Genomic DNA, 18,008 nt, shown 5'->3' with positions numbered 1-18,008 from the left:
ATAGCATTAGTCCAAAAAAGGATTTGCTAATTTGTCAGTTTTCTGCTACAAGAGAATATCAATATTCAGAATTTTAAATTGAAATACAGTAGAACACCTTTTTACAAACTAATTTGGGATTAAGGAGTTCAAACTCTAAAAAAGTTTGTTAAATTCAACACCTCAACATTATTTTAGGTATTGTGTTTAAGTTGTAGTATGGTGCATTGCATCACTTTTCTCTTGTCCTTCAAATCACAGCAAAGCAATTTCCAGTGCGCTGAAGGCATTGGAATGTGAAGAGATGTTGACTTGTTCTTCATCAACATCACTGTCGTTATGTGGGTTGTTTTTTTTTTCTTTTCTTTTTTTCCCCCTCCTGCCAGGAACAATGGTTCATATAACCAATATCATAAAATCAGGGTTCTACTGTACACTGTTTTGTACCTGGACTCTATTATTTTGTAGAGGTTGGGAGCCCCATAAAAAATCAAAAAACAAAGGTAGAGTTCAAAACGAGTTCCTTCTTTCCGTTTGTGTTTATTTTAGCAGTAAAAAGTTTAACATCTCCATTTCACAGTTACATGCTTATAAATTCTGAGAGTTATAGAAGAAAAGGTCAGTCTTGTTCCATTAATAAATAAAGATACAAAATTAATTTGATCTTTTTACTGATAAAAAATTACATTCCCTAACCATATACATGGCTCTAATTGTCCCTTTTCAAATCTGGTTTAATGGCTGTGTAGTGTGGAAGTTTGTTACATTTCAAGATTGTTACTGCTAATGATGAATTAAGATAACACATGGAAAACTGGGATTCCAGTAATGAAAGAGATATAGGAAATTAATCGGAGTGCCTTGCGTGAAGAGTAGAAAACTGCCCATCGGCAATGTTTGGTTGTATTTTCAGTAGTTCTGCAGTTCACAGTATGTAGACAGAAGTGAGATAAGTAAGGATTTTATCAAAGTGTAGGGTAGTTGATTATCAAGCCTCTCACAACTAGGAGTGGATCTATTCCAGAGAGGGATTTGGAAAAGTACTTCAGATGTATAAATTAGCAGTCTCCTTGTTTCTGTCAATGGACCTTTTCACTACTTTTATTGACAGTTAATGGAAAACCAAAATACTTTGGTTGCTTTCACATTTTACAACATTTTGTACACTATTAGATATGGTACATCTCTGTGGGGACACTATTGAATTTGCTCAAGAGGATTTCCCACTAATGGATCTGTAGAACATTATAACATTCTCTAGCAGGCTAGAACATCCCCTCCCCCCCCCCCCCAAAAAAAAAAAAAGAGGCAGAAGCTGAGCTGAAAAGGTGCTTGTTACAAAAACATAAAAGCTGCCTTTCTGTCTTATCGCCTTTTGGATGTATGCATTTGGGATTCAGAGTAGAGAAAAACTTTCCCACAGAGCTCTTGCTACCAGACCTGTAGTTGGTAAAGCATTCTTGATCCATGCTTGAATAAAAGGATATGATTCTTCATTTTTGACATTTAAAAATATATATATATTTTACAGGAGCTCCATGATGGCATCGGACGACAGCAAACTGTTATCAGAACATTAAATATAACTGCTGAAGAAATTATTGAGCAGTCATCAACAGCAGATGCTAATGTTCTTAGGGAAAAGCTGGGTAGCCTGAATTTTCGGTGGGAGGAAGTCTGCAGGCAGCTGGCAGAGAGAAGAAAGAGGTAGGTTAAGAACATGGATGTTCTGAAATCGTTTCTGGTTATTTCAGATTTTCTTTTGACAATAACATTGCAAGGAACCCATTGGACTGTTCCTTAAATATTAATATTTAAGGATCCATGATTAAACACAACATCCTTGTTTACTTGTTTAATTCTTTGTTTCTACCCGGTCTCCTTCACCCCCCTCCCGCCCCACATAAACAAATGTCCTCATACTTCCCACAGCTAATGTTTAAAAAACACCATAAATATGATATTATTTTTAGAAAAGCCGAACAACAGAATGATGTTTTTCATAAGTAATTTACACCTGAGCTCACATTTTAACAAACATTTTAAAGTAACTTTTTACCTGATAGTGTGTCATTAAAATTGTATATTAAAAAAGGCTTCTGTAACTGTGGCACTAATGGCATTTTAGGAAATCATTTTAACAATATTTACTTTTCACCATGTATGATATCTGTTTACTTTGGACATTTCGCTCCGCTTCGATAAAGAGAATGGATTAGTCAGTTTAACTGTCATTTATAGGCTGTGTACAGTCAGTTTTTCATTCTCCTGCACTAACATGATGCTGCAGTATTTGAGTTCCAAATATTACAGGGAGAGTGTTTTTCCTTTTACAAGAAAGGATTTCCTTTGAATTAAAAAAAATCACAAACATTTCTATTGATATTGGGTTTTATAAAAGCTTTTTTTTTTCTCTAAACTTAAATGTAGGACCGAAATTGACCTACCAGAGCTTCTTTCAAATACAGTAGTTTTGTTGCCAACCTTCATTCATACGCTTTTTCAGAAGTGAGTATCTCATGAATAAGGTATAATAGTGAGTGCAGTATTTAGGAGGAAGACCAATAGTGTACAACAGTTTGTTCACCTCTTTAAATGTCTCGTTGTTACCCTAAGGACTACCCTTTTTCAGTTTAGAATTGTGGAGAGGGAGGAACTGTAAAGATGTTCACATCCAAAAGGGAGTGAGGTGGGAATCCTGAAAGGTTATTGTTGACTTTAATTATCATTAAACTCTCCCTTGGAATGTATTAAAAGATGAGAATGCCAAGAGTAAACTGCTGCAGTTGGATGGCTTTAAATGGTTCTTTCTGTTGTGTTTCCAGGTGTTGATGCTAATGTTTCTTGTTACACCAGGGAGAGCTTGGCCTTTATTTATCACACTAAAAACTATTCTTTTGCACCACTGAAACCCAGCTGTATTTCCAAACCCTTGCCTCTTATGTAAGTGCTAACACGAAGGAAACAATAATGTCATGTTAATAGCTCTGTATGCTGCTGCTGCAGCACGGAAAAAGAGGTTTGGGGATTTAGCGTTGACCAAGAATGTGAATTCTGTCCCAGTTCTGGTCAGCGGTTGTACAGCACTTGCATCTCCATCTTTTTTATTTCATAGCTACAAATGTGTGTATCTGAATGCCACTTTGGCTTCAGGCTCTCTCTGTGGTGCACTGAATTATTGAATTTCCTTGCACATTCTCTCCAGTAAAGAAGAATAAGACCAACAATCTGCTAATTGAGAATAACACAGTCCTATTCCCTAAATGAGCTACATTGCGTTAACCAGAAAAAGCAGCAGTACACTTGTTCTAGCTTTGATGTGTTTTGTTTTGTTTTGTTTTTTCTAGCTAACCAGTTGGGTATTTTAAGTACAAATAATCCTAGTGAACTAAACAGGAAAAAAGGCATTGGCATATAGTGAGAAAAGATAGTACTGTCTCAAACTGGTAGGAATTCTTGTCCGTTACGGTAATATCATTAATGACTGTCACAGTTGAAGGGCTAGCTGGATTTTTGTCCCTTTTTTGGTCTCTCTGAGTTTATCCAGCTCACGTCTTGGGCTCCCTGCCCTTACCTGTCCCTGTGTAGAATCCTACTCTAAAACCGGGACCTGGGTCAATCTACCCTGTGTATACCTGCCACTTACCATTCTGTGAGTCTGACTGGGTTTTGGGCACCTGCATTTCCTCCCTTCAGAGACAAATGACCAGTGATAAATTGACCAACAGCCTTCTTAAAGCAAAATATCTCTGTTCAGGGGTTAGAACAAAGCATTAGATGAAAAAAAAAGGTTAAAAAAATGGATCACAGGTCTATCTTACCTAAAGTACTATATCCCAGGATCCTTCAGGCACCCCTGCCGGTTCCTGTGTTTTGGATATGACTACACTGCGGATACGAGGTGTAATTCCCAGTTTAAGTAGACATACATGCTGTAGCTTCGCTCAAGCTACTGCAATCAAAATAGCAATCTGGCTGCAGCAGCATAAATGGTGGCTTAGACTACCAATGTGAGTATGTATTTAGGATCTCAGATGGGCTGTATTTGGGCAGCTAGCCATGCTGCTACTTCTAGCAGGATGGCTTGAGCATAGCTAGTGTGTATGTGTATCTACCCGAGCTGGGCATTACCTCCCAGCTGCAGTGTAGACATACCCTTTGAGTGTGTCTCAGTCTGCACCCTCAAGACAGTCTTTTCAAACCTTGTAAGTGTTCTTTATTCTACAAAAAGAAAAGGAGGACTTGTGGCACCTTAGAGACTAACCAATTTATTTGAGCATGAGCTTTCGTGAGCTACAGCTCACTTCATCGGATGCATACTGTGGAAATTGCAGAAGACATTATATACACAGACACCATGAAACAATACCTCCTCCCACCCCACTCTCCTGCTGGTAATAGCTTATCTAAAGTGGTCATCAAGTTGGGCCATTTCCAGCACAAATCCAGGTTTTCTCACCCTCCGCCCCCCCACAGACAAACTCACTCTCTTGCTGGTAATAGCCCATCCAAAGTGACCACTCTCTTCACAATGTGTATGATAATCAAGGTGGGCCATTTCCTGCAGAAATCCAGGTTCTCTCACCCCCTCACCCCCCTCCAAAAACCACACACACAAACTCACTCTCCTGCTGGTAATAGCCTATCCAAAGTGACCACTCTCCTTACAACCTGCATGAAAATCAAGTTGGGCCATTTCCAGCACAAATACAGGTTTTCTCACTCCCCCACCCCCATACACACACACACTCACTCTCCTGGTGGTAATAGCTCATCCAAAGTGACCACTCTCCCTACAATGTGCACGATAATCAAGGTGGGCCATTTCCAGCACAAATCCAGGTTTTCTCACTCCCCCCCCCCCACACACACACAAACGCACTCTCCTGCTGGCAATAGCTCATCCAAACTGACCACTCTCCCCACAATGTGCATGACAATCAAGGTGGGCCACTTCCAGCATAAATCCAAGTATAACCAGAATGTCTGGGGGCGGGGGGGGGTAGGAAAAAAACTGGTCAAACTGGACAATCTGCCATGTACATTGGTCAAACTGGACAGTCTCTACGTAAAAGAATAAATGGACACAAGTCAGATGTCAAGAATTATAACATTCATAAACCAGTCGGAGAACACTTCAATCTCTCTGGTCACGCAATCAGAGACATGAAGGTCGCTATCTTACAACAAAAAAACTTCACATCCAGAGTCCAGCGAGAAACTGCTGAATTGGAATTCATTTGCAAATTGGATACTATTAATTTAGGCTTAAATAGAGACTGGGAGTGGCCAAGTCATTATGCAAGGTAGCCTATTTCCCCTTGTTTTTTCCTACCTCCCCGCCCCCAGACGTTCTGGTTATACTTGGATTTATGCTGGAAGTGGCCCACCTTGATTATCATGCACATTGTAGGGAGAGTGGTCACTTTGGATGAGCTATTACCAGCAGGAGAGTGAGTTTGTGTGTGTATGGGGGTGGGGGAGTGAGAAAACCTGTATTTGTGCTGGAAATGGCCCACCTTGATTTTCATGCAGGTTGTAAGGAGAGTGGTCACTTTGGATAGGCTATTACCAGCAGGAGAGTGAGTTTGTGTGTGTGGTTTTTGGAGGGGGGTGAGGGGGTGAGAGAACCTGGATTTCTGCAGGAAATGGCCCACCTTGATTATCATACACATTGTGAAGAGAGTGGTCACTTTGGATGGGCTATTACCAGCAAGAGAGTGAGTTTGTCTGTGGGGGGGCGGAGGGTGAGAAAACCTGGATTTGTGCTGGAAATGGCCCAACTTGATGATCACTTTAGATAAGCTATTACCAGCAGGAGAGTGGGGTGGGAGGAGGTATTGTTTCATGGTGTCTGTGTATATAATGTCTTCTGCAATTTCCACAGTATGCATCCGATGAAGTGAGCTGTAGCTCACGAAAGCTCATGCTCAAATAAATTGGTTAGTCTCTAAGGTGCCACAAGTCATCCTTTTCTTTTTGCGAATACAGACTAACACGGCTGTTACTCTGAAACGTTTATTCTACAGGAGTTTTTCTCATCTGCTGTTGGGTTTTGGTCCTTCGTGGTCAAATCTGTTCTTTATGCTGGCTTGAGGAACAAGAGAGTCATTAGAGCTAATTGTTCAGGCATTGTCCCTTAACCATCTAAAGTGGAAGCTGTTAGCAGACCATCTTGAGCCACCTCCTCCTTCCTGCCTGATCCATCCCAGACAGTCCTCTTTTGAGAAGCACTTAACCCAAAATATGCATACATTGCAATGGCAGGCCTGAGCATTGTAGTTAAGCTGACCACACCACCCAGTATAGACACAACTAGGTGTATGGAAGAATTCTTCTATCAGCCTAGCTACTGCTGCCTGGGGAGATGTGACAGATATGGCAATTTCCTTTAACATGTGAGAGGGTAAAAACACCCCCTGCAGGAAGTAAGTGGAGGTGATTAATAAAATTCACTCAGGTTGTAACGCCTCCAGAGAGGTGTCACCTGCTGGGGGGGTCTGCATATACTGGGTCCAGCTGGATTCTGTAAAGAACCAAGAGAAACAAAGAAAGGACTTTGGTATAAATAGCCTGAGTTTAAATTGACTCAGAGCCTTCGTTTTAATCCAGCAAATGGATAGGACCTTCTGCCCAAGGGGAAGGACCCAATTCTTAGGGAAGGGTTGGAAGGACTGACACCAACCAGCGCTTTTGTGGAGAAGAGGGAAGGGAGTAATCTGTGATAAGCTTATTAGCATGCATATAATTTTTTTTATTGTCTTTAATATGTTGTCTCTGTAAAGTTTCTACCTTAAGAATAAATGTGCTTTCTTAGAAAGAGCTGTGTGGTAACTTAAAACAGTGAATAATTACCCTGTTCACAGCTTTCAAAGAGAAAGCAAAGCTGAGAGATTGGCCTGCTTAGACAGTTGGACTTTTCCGTGGAATTCACAGCGTAGGCAGGAAACTTGCTGGCTGGAAATACCCCAGTCAGGAGGGAGAGAGATGAAGGTATCCGCCTAAGATGGGAGGCAACGGGGGAGCTGGAAGCCTTTGAGTTGGTACCATTGCCAGGCCATGAGGAGGGAATATGGCTGCAGTTGCCCTGAACTGTGACAACCTACAATATTAGAAAAACCCTTTCTGTCACTATAGGAGGCATCTACATTATAGCACCACAGCAGGATAGCTACAGCGCAGTAGCTGTGCCACTGTAGTGCCCGTAGTGTAGACATGGCCTAAGAATGTCTGTGTGTATTAAAACATTGCAAAGTTTATTATTCAGTGTTGTAAAAATTTCATTTTCAAAAGACAGACCCAAAACCCCAACAACAACAAAAAATTGCATCCAAACTCAATATGTTTTTCTGTTGTTTTTTTGGAATGTCTGTCTCTCTACGAAGTATGAACGTAATTGAAAGTTTATTTAGTATTTAAATTTTTGTCTTCAAATGAAAGCTTCTTAACAGTCAAAAGGGTGATGAAAACATTGAGATTTTTGTTAAGCATATATTAACCTCTCTGTGGTTGGATTGAAAAAAGCGATAAACTCTGCCTAGCAGATTGCGGATTCAGTTACATTTTTATTGGTTAAAAACTGCAAAACTTTTTGTTTTGGAGAGTGTGTATGCCTTTTTAATGTTTGTGGCACACCTATACTTATCCAGTGAATCAGAGAGTACATGTGTAATATTTAATTTCAGAATCAGTCTTATAGTTGGATGATTGGAAAAGGAGGATTGATGACCCAGCATCATCAAGTATACTTGATGGAAAATAGAATTTCTAGCTGTTTCAAAAGTAATCAGTTTATATTTTTAATTGCTAGATTTTGACTTTAAAAAAAATCCTGCCACTGACAACAAAAAAATTGTTCTATTGAGCTGAAGAACATTTCTTATTATTTTAATTCCAAATGATTTGCACTTGGAACAAGCTTAAACCTGCTTGGTATCTATTTTGAGCTCAAGTTAGTTTGAAATATCTATGCAAAGAATTGCACAGCAACTAACTCTATTTAGCAGGGTGCTTTTGAATATATAAAAGTGTTTGGTTTCCTGGGGTATACAAACAAAAGCTTTTATGCTCTAACTCTAAAATTATATATAGTTATTGTAAACTAACTGTTTTATTTTTCATATTTTTATACTCAACTTTCATTATAGTATTGCTTTAGCTACAAAACATTAGCTACCTCTCATTAGTCTTTCACCTGAGCTCTCAATATATTGAAACCTGTTATTAACTTCTATTTAAAAATCAAAAGTTGGCTCATAGACGACGCAGTTGCAGTACAGCTAACTTACTGTGGTTTTTTAGTATTTCTTTTACCTGCCAGAACAAAATGATGTATACATATTTAATTTTATTTTCTTTGTTTATGAATGTTGGGCAAATATGCAGTGATAAGTATGCACAGATTTCTTAGAGTAATTAATTAGAAAAGAAATCTCACTGATTTAAATTTGAAATGCATATAGTACTGTAGCTAAACTTGCCATTATTTACTGGTCATGATTGGCTTCTCCAGGGTCTATGTGATATTTTGTAGTTTAATTATTTTGTTTAAAGGTTCTTACTCAAATGAGAGAGAGATTATATTTGCATATTGTTTAGAAAAAGAGAGGGGAGAGGGAATTCCTTGATCTTTCAGTAAATATTTTCCCTAAACTTTCATATTACTGTTTTGATGGTTCATCAAATGCTCAATAAAATTTCACCAAAAAAATAACAGGTATCAAGGAATCTAATGCCCCCTTTCTCTACTCCAGAAATCCCTGTAGCAGCAAATGCTAGATACATAATAAACAGTTGGTTTAGAAAATAGAGCCAACAACACCAGAATAGCATTGGGAGTGCAAAGATAGTGATGAGTCACCAGCACAAGTCCAGAGCTGCTATTCTCCTCTGGCTACAGATTTCCACAAAAATATTCATGAACACTCTATGTGTAGGTAGAACCTTTAAGTACTTGATGCTGTTCACAATGAATTTCCATCTCACCATGATATTGGTACCAAGTTAGTGAATGATGCAGAAAGTAGGAGATGTAATATATTTTTATTTTTAACAAAGCATTTGATACTGTTTCTCAAAACAGTAACTGAAAAATAAATACACATATAATTGGAAAAGAATATTAATATGTATTAAAAAAAAAACTAACAAAAAGACAATATCAGGACAATGACAGCCAGCAGTGTGTGGAAGGTACATAGAATGGTACCACTAGAGATTGGATTTGATCCAGTTTTAATTTCTTTATTCATAAAGGATAAGGGAGCACATTCATAGAAGAGGGAGCACATGAATTATATTTGCCTATGATTTTAAAGTGGGTAAATGTTTCAAATCTACATGCAGTCAGTGAAATAATACCAAGGGCCCTATGTGATTTAAAAACATGAAGAGAAAGAAACAAAATGATTTAATTTGAACAATTCCAGGTAATATAGCTGAGATAAACCCAGAAATGGGTAAAGTCGTAGAAGATCAAAGGGTGAGAGTTTATGACAAGAAGCAAGGCTTTTCAATATTATATGGCTACAGAAAGGGTCAGAATAATTTTGTACTACAGCTGCAGTGTGGTCATTGTGCAATCACAGGGTAATACTCCCTTCTTATACATGCTTGGGGTATACATTCATTTCTGGACACGCGTTTACTAGAAACATATTGCCAAATTGAGGGAAGTTAAGAGAAGAGCAATAAAAATGCTGAGGTCTCAAGGAATTTTCTTTTATGAGGAAAAATGTATACACCTTGGTTAAGTTATGAATGGCAGCAGAGGGCAGTTGGGAAGAAATGTGATGAAGTGTACAAATGTATGAATATGTAATAAAACCAAGGAAGAAGTAGAGAGATTTGTAGACAAAATAGGGAAAAGTTAGGACAAATGTATGCTGAGTAGCAGGGAAAATGTTCCTAACAGAAATGGATTAGGCTAAGGAAGTCTCCCAGTGGAATTGGTGGTAGTGCCATCACTACAGACTAGATTGGATAAAGCACTTGAAAATGTATTGTAGTGAACAATCCTTCATTGGCAGGGAGATGGATGCCAGAAACACTTGGGCGCTGTAATAACCTGGTTGGTGACTCAGTAAGCAACACTTTTCGCTTTGAGTTGGCTCTGAACTAGTGTCTCTGAATGGTCCTACATGATGCTATACAGCTGGAAGTATTGTTACAGGTGACATTTAAAATCCATGTCTTCGTTGCTAGGAATCATTAAAAATCCCAAAACAAAACCAAGAGTAGAAGTGTTAGCTCCAATGTCTTGGCTAACTTCCAACTCAGGTAATTGCATTCTACCTACCTAATACTCCCTTTGCAGTTTCAAATGAGTACGAAATTCTGTGCATCTCTAGTATAGTTTGGTTATTGTCTTCCATCACGCAAAGTGGCTACATTTCAGTGGTGAATGAAATAAGCAATCTGTTTTCTGTAAAGCCCTTTAAAGACCCTTTGGGAACTAAGGTGGTCTATAAGTGTAAGATAACATTAATATAGAATTACATGCACTTGGTTCTGTCACCCTAAAAGTAATTGCTATAATATACCTGTTCGTTAGTTTAGAAGTCACAAACATCCATAGAGTTATAACTTCCTGTATGTGATTAGCTGTTCCAATTAATATAAGGAATGTTTTATGATAAAATTAATGTTTTAGCAGAACAAAGACAAATTTTGAGAAGTTTTGAACACCTGCAACTCCCATTAATTCCAGTGAACCTATTAAATAGATAACTACATACTGACCCTGAGTAACATAAATAAAAAGAGCTCATGGAACCTAATTATTTTTTATTTGGATTCTGAAAACTGTGTGTGTATGTATTATGCATAATGTAAATATTCATTAAAGCATTGTTGAAAAACTGATTGTGTTGGAAGAATTACATATTGTTTGTACAGATAGTAAAATTGAATCTTTTGATACTTAAATATTTAAAATAGAACAGCCATGGACAATGTGGAATCAGAGTAAAAACATTTCCTTCAGCTTTATGCTTTGGAAAAGTTTTAAACATTAAATAAAAAGGATGTAGCAGACTCCAAAAAAGGTAACCGGGGGTGGGGGATGGGGGAAAATCATGCCAAATGTTGCCTCTGCATGAGGTATGACATCTCTTAAATATTTTAAGATATTCTCAAGTGCAATAATTTTACTCTCAACAGGTTTGAATTTTTCCATAGCAAAATGTACGTATTTTATCAAAGCATGGTGGATGGTTAAAATGTCAGCATGGTTCAAGAGAGGTGTTTGTCTCATGACTTTCACTACACCTGCTCTGCATCCACTGGGACTCCCCCACTTTAGGGGAATTCCGGGATACAAGCAAATTCCACTCCTTTAATGCCACCTGACAGGAATGCTGCTGTGAATTCTGGTCCTTTGTTTTCTTTCTCTTCCATTCAACAAACTAATTGGTTTACTCTGCTATACATGCCACTCACCATTTGCTTCATTTTCTGTATTTCCCCCCCCACCACCACCACTACTTTTATCTCCCCATGTTCTTTTCTTCTTCACAGCAGTTTGGCAGTAGTCTAGTGCGTGTTTAATTTCTAGTTAATTATTTCAGAGTAATTTGTTGATAAGTTTAAAACAACCAACCAACAGTTGGCACCTGTGCCCAGTAAATATTTGCATGTGTAGATTTTATATATATAAATCAGAGCATATATGAAACCAAATAGACCTATTTCCATATTAGAATTCAGTGTCAGTGATGAATAGCACAGAAATTATTGCTCTAGAATTAAAGAGAAAAGGTGGATGAGGATTATACCTTTTATTAGACCAAATTCTTTTGGTGAGAGAGACAAAATAATATCCTGGGACCAGCACAGCATGCTCTAGAATTCTTATTCTTTGGAAAAGCCAAACATTCAAGTTAAAATAGATTTAATTTCAAAATTGTTTTCATGCTCTCAATCTGCTGGTGAATGCTGCTGTTGTTTTTCTATTATTGGAAATAAATTTTGTGAACTAGATGAGATGGCCAATGTGAGTCACATGGGGATCAAAGGTTTTCATTATGCAGCCAGTTACTGGTGGGCTAAAATTTTCTTATATGCTGCCTGTTTAAACTGTGAGAAATGAGTCACAATTCAGTTTCCTAGTGTCCACATCAACCACAAAGAGCACTGAACTGGTGATTTTTTTTATATCTTGTTCTGAGATAGTATTTTTCTTCTTTAAAGAACTTTCCAAAAATTAAAAATCACAAGATTCCTGGGAGGTAAGTTAGTACTACCCTCAGACAAGGAAACTGAGACAGAGAGGGAAAGGAAATGTCTTCCCCAAAGTTATGAATAAAGTAGGAGACAAAGCCTTCAGTGTTTCAGTCATTCTAGTTCTGTGCTCAGACCACATCTTTCCCTAAAGTGTTGAATAAACACAGACATTTTACTCTCTCACACCTACAACTGATCAGCTTAGTCAGGAGAGAAGCATACCAGAGAGTTGGTATGAGAGGAACTTTGCATTGCTATTGTCTGTGTTCTGTAGCTAAATGCAGGATTTCCATCTCTCGCTTTATCATCCTGGCAAATTTCCCGATCATTATATTTATTGTAATTTTAATTAATACTTTTGTTAACTTTCACACTCATTTTGACCATTTTTTTCTTTCTTTGACATTGGAATCAGACATTTGTGACATTATTAGAGTAATTTATTTTGGATCCTCTTTGTTTAAAATATTTGAGAGCGAGGTGGCAAAGAAGGTATTTCACATGCAGAGACTTACATCTCTCAGATATCACAAGTTAAAATGGGATTGCTATTCAAGTTTAAATGTTATTCAACATTTGCCAGTTTCCACATCAAAAAACGATCCCCATTAGTTCCAATATAGCAAAACTAACTTCTGCTTAGTAGAGCAGCAACTTTTGGAAGAGCAGGGCTATGGCAGGTCAGTACTGAACTGCACTGAAAGATCTGTGTAAGGTTTGGAGAACATGCAAAAGCACCCACCAGTGCTACACCGTGTTTGGCCCTTGTCAGAAATAACACTTCTTTTGATAGTGTTCTGCAGTGCTAACTCCAAGTTCACTTGCTGTTTATTGCTCCAAGGTTTAATTTTGGCCTCTGGAGTATCAAAAATTCCAGTTGTCTACAAGCATATTTCTGTCCCTAAGGCATATGCCACTGACTGGCATTGAATTCCTGTTGATATTTGATTACCTTGCTGATTAAATAATTTGCCCTTCCTAATAAATTGCAAAAGTAAAAAAGTGAAACAAGGTTAAAAGTTATCACCATCTAATAATGACTATTTCACATTTTCATTTTGTAAATAGCTATAGAATCTTTGTTTCACTGCAATCTAGTTAAATGCTGTACTGTAAAACACAATAGTAAATGTTTTAGCTTCAAGGCAAAGCATAATGTGAGAAATGAAAATTTTACTAACTGAGAATTTTTTTCATTATGAAGTATCTTTTTGTGTGTGCTAGATGGCTGTGATAGTTTCACCTGTTTCATTACAAATGGTTTTGCTCTATTCAGCAATTATAGCAAATGGCAATCATAACACAAAACTACCATTTGAAGGAAAGTAATGCATTCTATGGTTGCAGTATTCTCCTCTAGAAACTGTGTTGCTAGGTGATATTTGATACAGAATATCGTACCAGAAGAAAGTCCATGTTGAGGTCAATATGGGCCTGATCCAAAGCCCAATTAGGTCAGTAGAAGTTCTTCTGTTGACTTGAGTGAGCTTGGGAAAGGAGTCAGAATCACTCGGTGAGGCAAAATAAGGCTTAATTCTGCTGTCAAATATATATTTTCAACTTGTAGCAATGGTTCTGAGCACTTTGTTTGTATCTGAGTTCAGAATTGGCCCTGTATGGTTTAGTGTGAGTAAGTACTATGAAAACCTCTCTTGAATCAGTTTACAGAGATGTAAATCATTGTCTATAATGGGCAAAATTATGCCTCCATCTGTAATGGACGGATGCTAGAAGGACAAGAGGGTATGAGGAACCCTATCTTTCTCTTACACGCCTGTTTGTGGGACGCATAATTGAACACCCAAAGCAGTTAAGGGTGTCTCTGATGCTTGTAGGATCAGTGCTAGTGACCTAATGATGAGGTGGCTGGATGCATTATACCTAGACACCTTTTTGTTCTGTGACACAATGTTCCATGGCAGCAATCCGTAAATACCTTTGGCAATGTTAATTTATTGTGATGTTTCCTTCCTAGCCTCCAGCTCCTAATCAAAGTCTCTCAACTCTGGCTCATAATTGAAAATACTAATTTGATGTAAATTTTGTCAATAATTATTTTCAGGGATTTTATTTTTCACTGTGCTTGCCAGGGGGGCCAACTTTACTCCATGGCCTTGTCTCCTGGGCTGTCATCCAGGAAGCCTAGTTCAAAACCTCCTTCCCCACCACCACCTGCACTAGGGAAAGTGAGGAGCTTCTAGCTAGCTTCAGCACAACTGGCCTGAAGGAGATGCACTGTTGATCTATTCTTTAAGAACCACAGCTCATTCGCTGATCTGTGGCTGCAAACTAGACTTCAGTTCAGAGCCCCCAGAACCCTGCCACTTGTTGCCATAGAAGAGTGCAGAGAGCATTCTCTGTACTCCAGTTATCTCCCTCTTGTGTGGAAAGCTGGGGCAAGAGGTAGCTGAAGATAGATTCTTGTAGATCCGAAAGACACAAAAATGTTGGGCAGCAGGCTGGAGTGAAATAGCAAATTCATGTCAAAAATGCTGAATTCCATGGCATTTTGGAAAAACATCAAATTCCATGGCCATGGACAGAGGCAGATTAAGGTTTCCTTGGGCCAGAGCAACTAAGAACTGAATTGATTGTCTGCACAGTTGCAAAATATACAGGGCCCTGCTTCAGTCTCTGGGAAGCATAATGCTTCCTGAATATTTGGAGTAGTAGTCTGAGAAGCCCCCTTCCGTGATTCTATGAAAGGTGTATCATAGAATCATCGAAGATTAGGGTTGGAAGAGACCTCAGGAGGTCATCTAGTCCAACCCCTGATGAAAGCAGGACCAACCCCAACTAAACCATCCCAGCCAGGGCTCTGTCAAGCTGGGCCTTAAAAACCTCTAAGGATGGAGATTCCACCACCTCCCTAGGTAACCCATTCTGGTGCTTCACCACTCTCCTAGTGAAATAGTTTTTCCTAATATCCAACCTGGACCTCCCCCACTACAATTTGAGACCATTGTTCCTTGTTCTGTCATCTGCCACCACTGAGAACAGCCTAGCTCCATCCTCTTTGGAACCCCCCTTCAGGTAGTTGAAGGCTGCTATCAAATATTCCCTCACTCGTCTCTTCTGCAGACTAAGTAACCCCAGTTCCCTCAGCCTATCCTCATAAGTCACGTGCCCCAGCTCCCTAATAATTTTTGTTGCCCTCCACTGGATTCTCTTCAATTTGTCCACATCCTTTCTGTAGTGGGGGACCCAAAACTGGACGCAATATTCCAGATGTGGCCTCACCAGTGCCTAATAGAGGGAAATAATCACTTCCCTCGATCTGCTGGCAATGCCCCATATGCCATTAGTCTTCTTGGCAACAAGGGCACACTGTAGACTCATATCCAGCTTCTTGTCCACTGTGATCCCCAGGTCCTTTTCTGCAGAACTGCCACTTAGCCAGTCGGTTCCCAGCCTGTAGCAGTGCATGAGATTCTTCCATCCTAAGTGCAGGCCTCTGCACTTGTCCTTGTTGAACCTCATCAGATTTCTTTTGGCCCAATCCTCCAGTTTGTCTAGGTCACTCTGGAACCTATCCCTATGCTCCAGTGTAGCTACCTACACCTCCAGCTTAGTGTCATCCACGAACTTGCTGAGGGTGCAATCCATACCGCCCTTGGGGCACTCCACTTGATACTGGCTGCCAACTAGACATCAAGCCATTAATCACTACCTATTGAGCCCAACAGTCTAGCCAGCTTTCTATCCACCTTGTAGTCCAACAATCTAGCCAGCTTTCTATCCACCTTGTAGTCCATTCATCCAATCCATACTTTTTTAACTTGCTGGCAAGAATACTGTGGGATATCATGTCAAAAGCTTTGCTAAAGTCAAGATATATCATGTCCACTGCTTTCCCCATATCCACAGAGCCAGTTATCTCATCATAGAGGGCAATCAGGTTGGTCAGGCATGACTTGCCCTTGGTGAATCCATCTATGTTGACTGTTCCTGATCACTTTCCTCTCCTCCAAGTGCTTCAAAATGGATTTCTTGAGGACCTGATCCATGATTTTTCTAGGGACTGAGGTGAGGGTGACCAGTCTGTAGGTCCCCAGATTCACCTTCTTCCCCCCCTTTTTTTTTTAAAGATGGGCACTATCTCTGCCTTTTTCCAATCATCCAGAACCTCCTCCAATCGCCACGAGTTTTCAAAGATAACAGCCAGTATGTAGCCAGTGATACTCTCAAGAAAGGCACTTGCAGGCCTCCTGGAAAGCCAACTGTCCATTCTAGATTCAAACCTGATGAAAGGAAGTGTGGGAAAGAGGGAGGAGGAAAGAGTTTCCTTCAGAACTCAAAGCAGAGAGTACACTCCCCTCCTTTGCTTGGCAGAAAAGCACTTTTCCTCACCTTCCCCTCTTATTTGGTTGGTGCAGCAAGAGCCTTCGCTCCTGTTTCAAAGTACTTTAACCACTTCATTCACCCATGCATAACTATGGAGTGGTGCACCTTCTGCTGCTCCCCAGTCAGCTGAGCTTCACAGAAGGTATGACTGACCTCCATTTTCATACTGTTCTATGTTCAGAACACACTGCTGTTTGGACACTAAGCAGAATTGACAAATTAATAAAATCTTCCATGTAGTGGCTGGGTTTATGTTGGTTCCTTACGCATAACAGCAGCCGAGACTCAATCTAGCCAGGATACTTGAGGTATATAGAGGCAGCAGTTCTACCAGGTGAGCCAAAAGAGTGTGCTACTCTTGTCTTTGCTGGAAATTGAATATTGTGCATAACCTGTGAATGTACATTATATAAATGACTAAAAGTATGATTTAATATTTGACTATATAGAACTTAGTTAATACATTTTGACGTTCTCCTTTTCACTATATGTATTTTTTTACAACCAAGATCATTGCTGTTCCACTTCCTGAAAATGCATTAAGAACATTTATAATGCAAACTGTTACCCATCCAATATTTCAAACAGAAGCCACTGCTTTTTGTTATCTAAATACATTGAGATGACTTTAAAAATAAAATATCTAGCACTTAATTGCAGTTGCAGAGTTTTAAATACCCCATTCATTATTATTACTACCACTTGCTTGAATAAAATTCTACCAAAACCTTAAATTTGTAGGTAAACAAAGAAATAACACTTCAACTTACAAATGCCAGTATAAAGTATTTTTAAACTATGCTGTCAGGAGGCAATGAAAATGCATGCTGGTTATACACAATTATTTGGTAACATCAGTATGCTTCATATTAAGATTCTTCCTACTCCAGATGTGCACTCTGTATTTTAGAGGAAGAATGGATTCTTGGTAGTTACGACTTGCTCAATTATTTTGCCCAGGAATGGGAAGTTGGAGATCGGACAGTAACTGGAGAGAGCATCAGGGGGAATCCAATGTTGTTTTGCTTGAGGGTTGAGTGGATGTTTCAAGGAGTTAGACAAGTGTGCTTTTCTGAAGGAGACATATATAATTTCCATTAGTAGGGGATGCAGCTGTTCTTCACTGGCTTTCACCCTCCAGGAGACACATGCACCTCTTTTACAGGTGGTGGCTATAATATTTTTCAGAGCCCTTTGAACTCTGGAGAGTGTGATGGAGTCAAAATCTGGGATATGGCAAGCTGGATAGTGCAGGCTGGTCATGACTGAGGCTTTTTAATCTGTTAGTTTCTTTTACATCTGGGTGTGGGTTATTCCCCCCTCCCTCTCGAAGTGTTTCACAGGGGGAGATTCTTGGGTTCAGAGTATGGACCAGGAAGTATGGGTTGATTAGCTGGCTCTCTGTGTACTAGCTCTGCTGGCTGTAATTCTGCTGCATTGATGTTGGAGGAGTAAAAAGGCTG

At 39.2% G+C, this 18,008-nt stretch overlaps 1 protein-coding gene across 6 annotated transcripts in view; it reads left to right on the top strand.

The window, feature by feature from the left end:
- DMD (dystrophin) overlaps positions 1-18,008 on the top strand; it is a 1,886,383-nt gene that overhangs the window by 1,177,229 nt on the left and 691,146 nt on the right. For all 6 annotated transcript variants that reach the window (XM_074968560.1, XM_074968534.1, XM_074968525.1 and 3 more), the window contains one exon: positions 1,511-1,686. In XM_074968560.1, coding sequence (XP_074824661.1) covers positions 1,511-1,686 — 176 coding nt within the window. The remainder of the gene's footprint in view (positions 1-1,510; positions 1,687-18,008) is intronic.

This window comes from Natator depressus, chromosome 1 (genome assembly GCF_965152275.1).
Source record: "Natator depressus isolate rNatDep1 chromosome 1, rNatDep2.hap1, whole genome shotgun sequence".
In the NCBI taxonomy this organism is placed as follows: domain Eukaryota; kingdom Metazoa; phylum Chordata; order Testudines; family Cheloniidae; genus Natator; species Natator depressus.
Note: the sequence above shows the minus strand (reverse complement) of the source record. Positions and strands in the feature narration are given on the sequence as shown.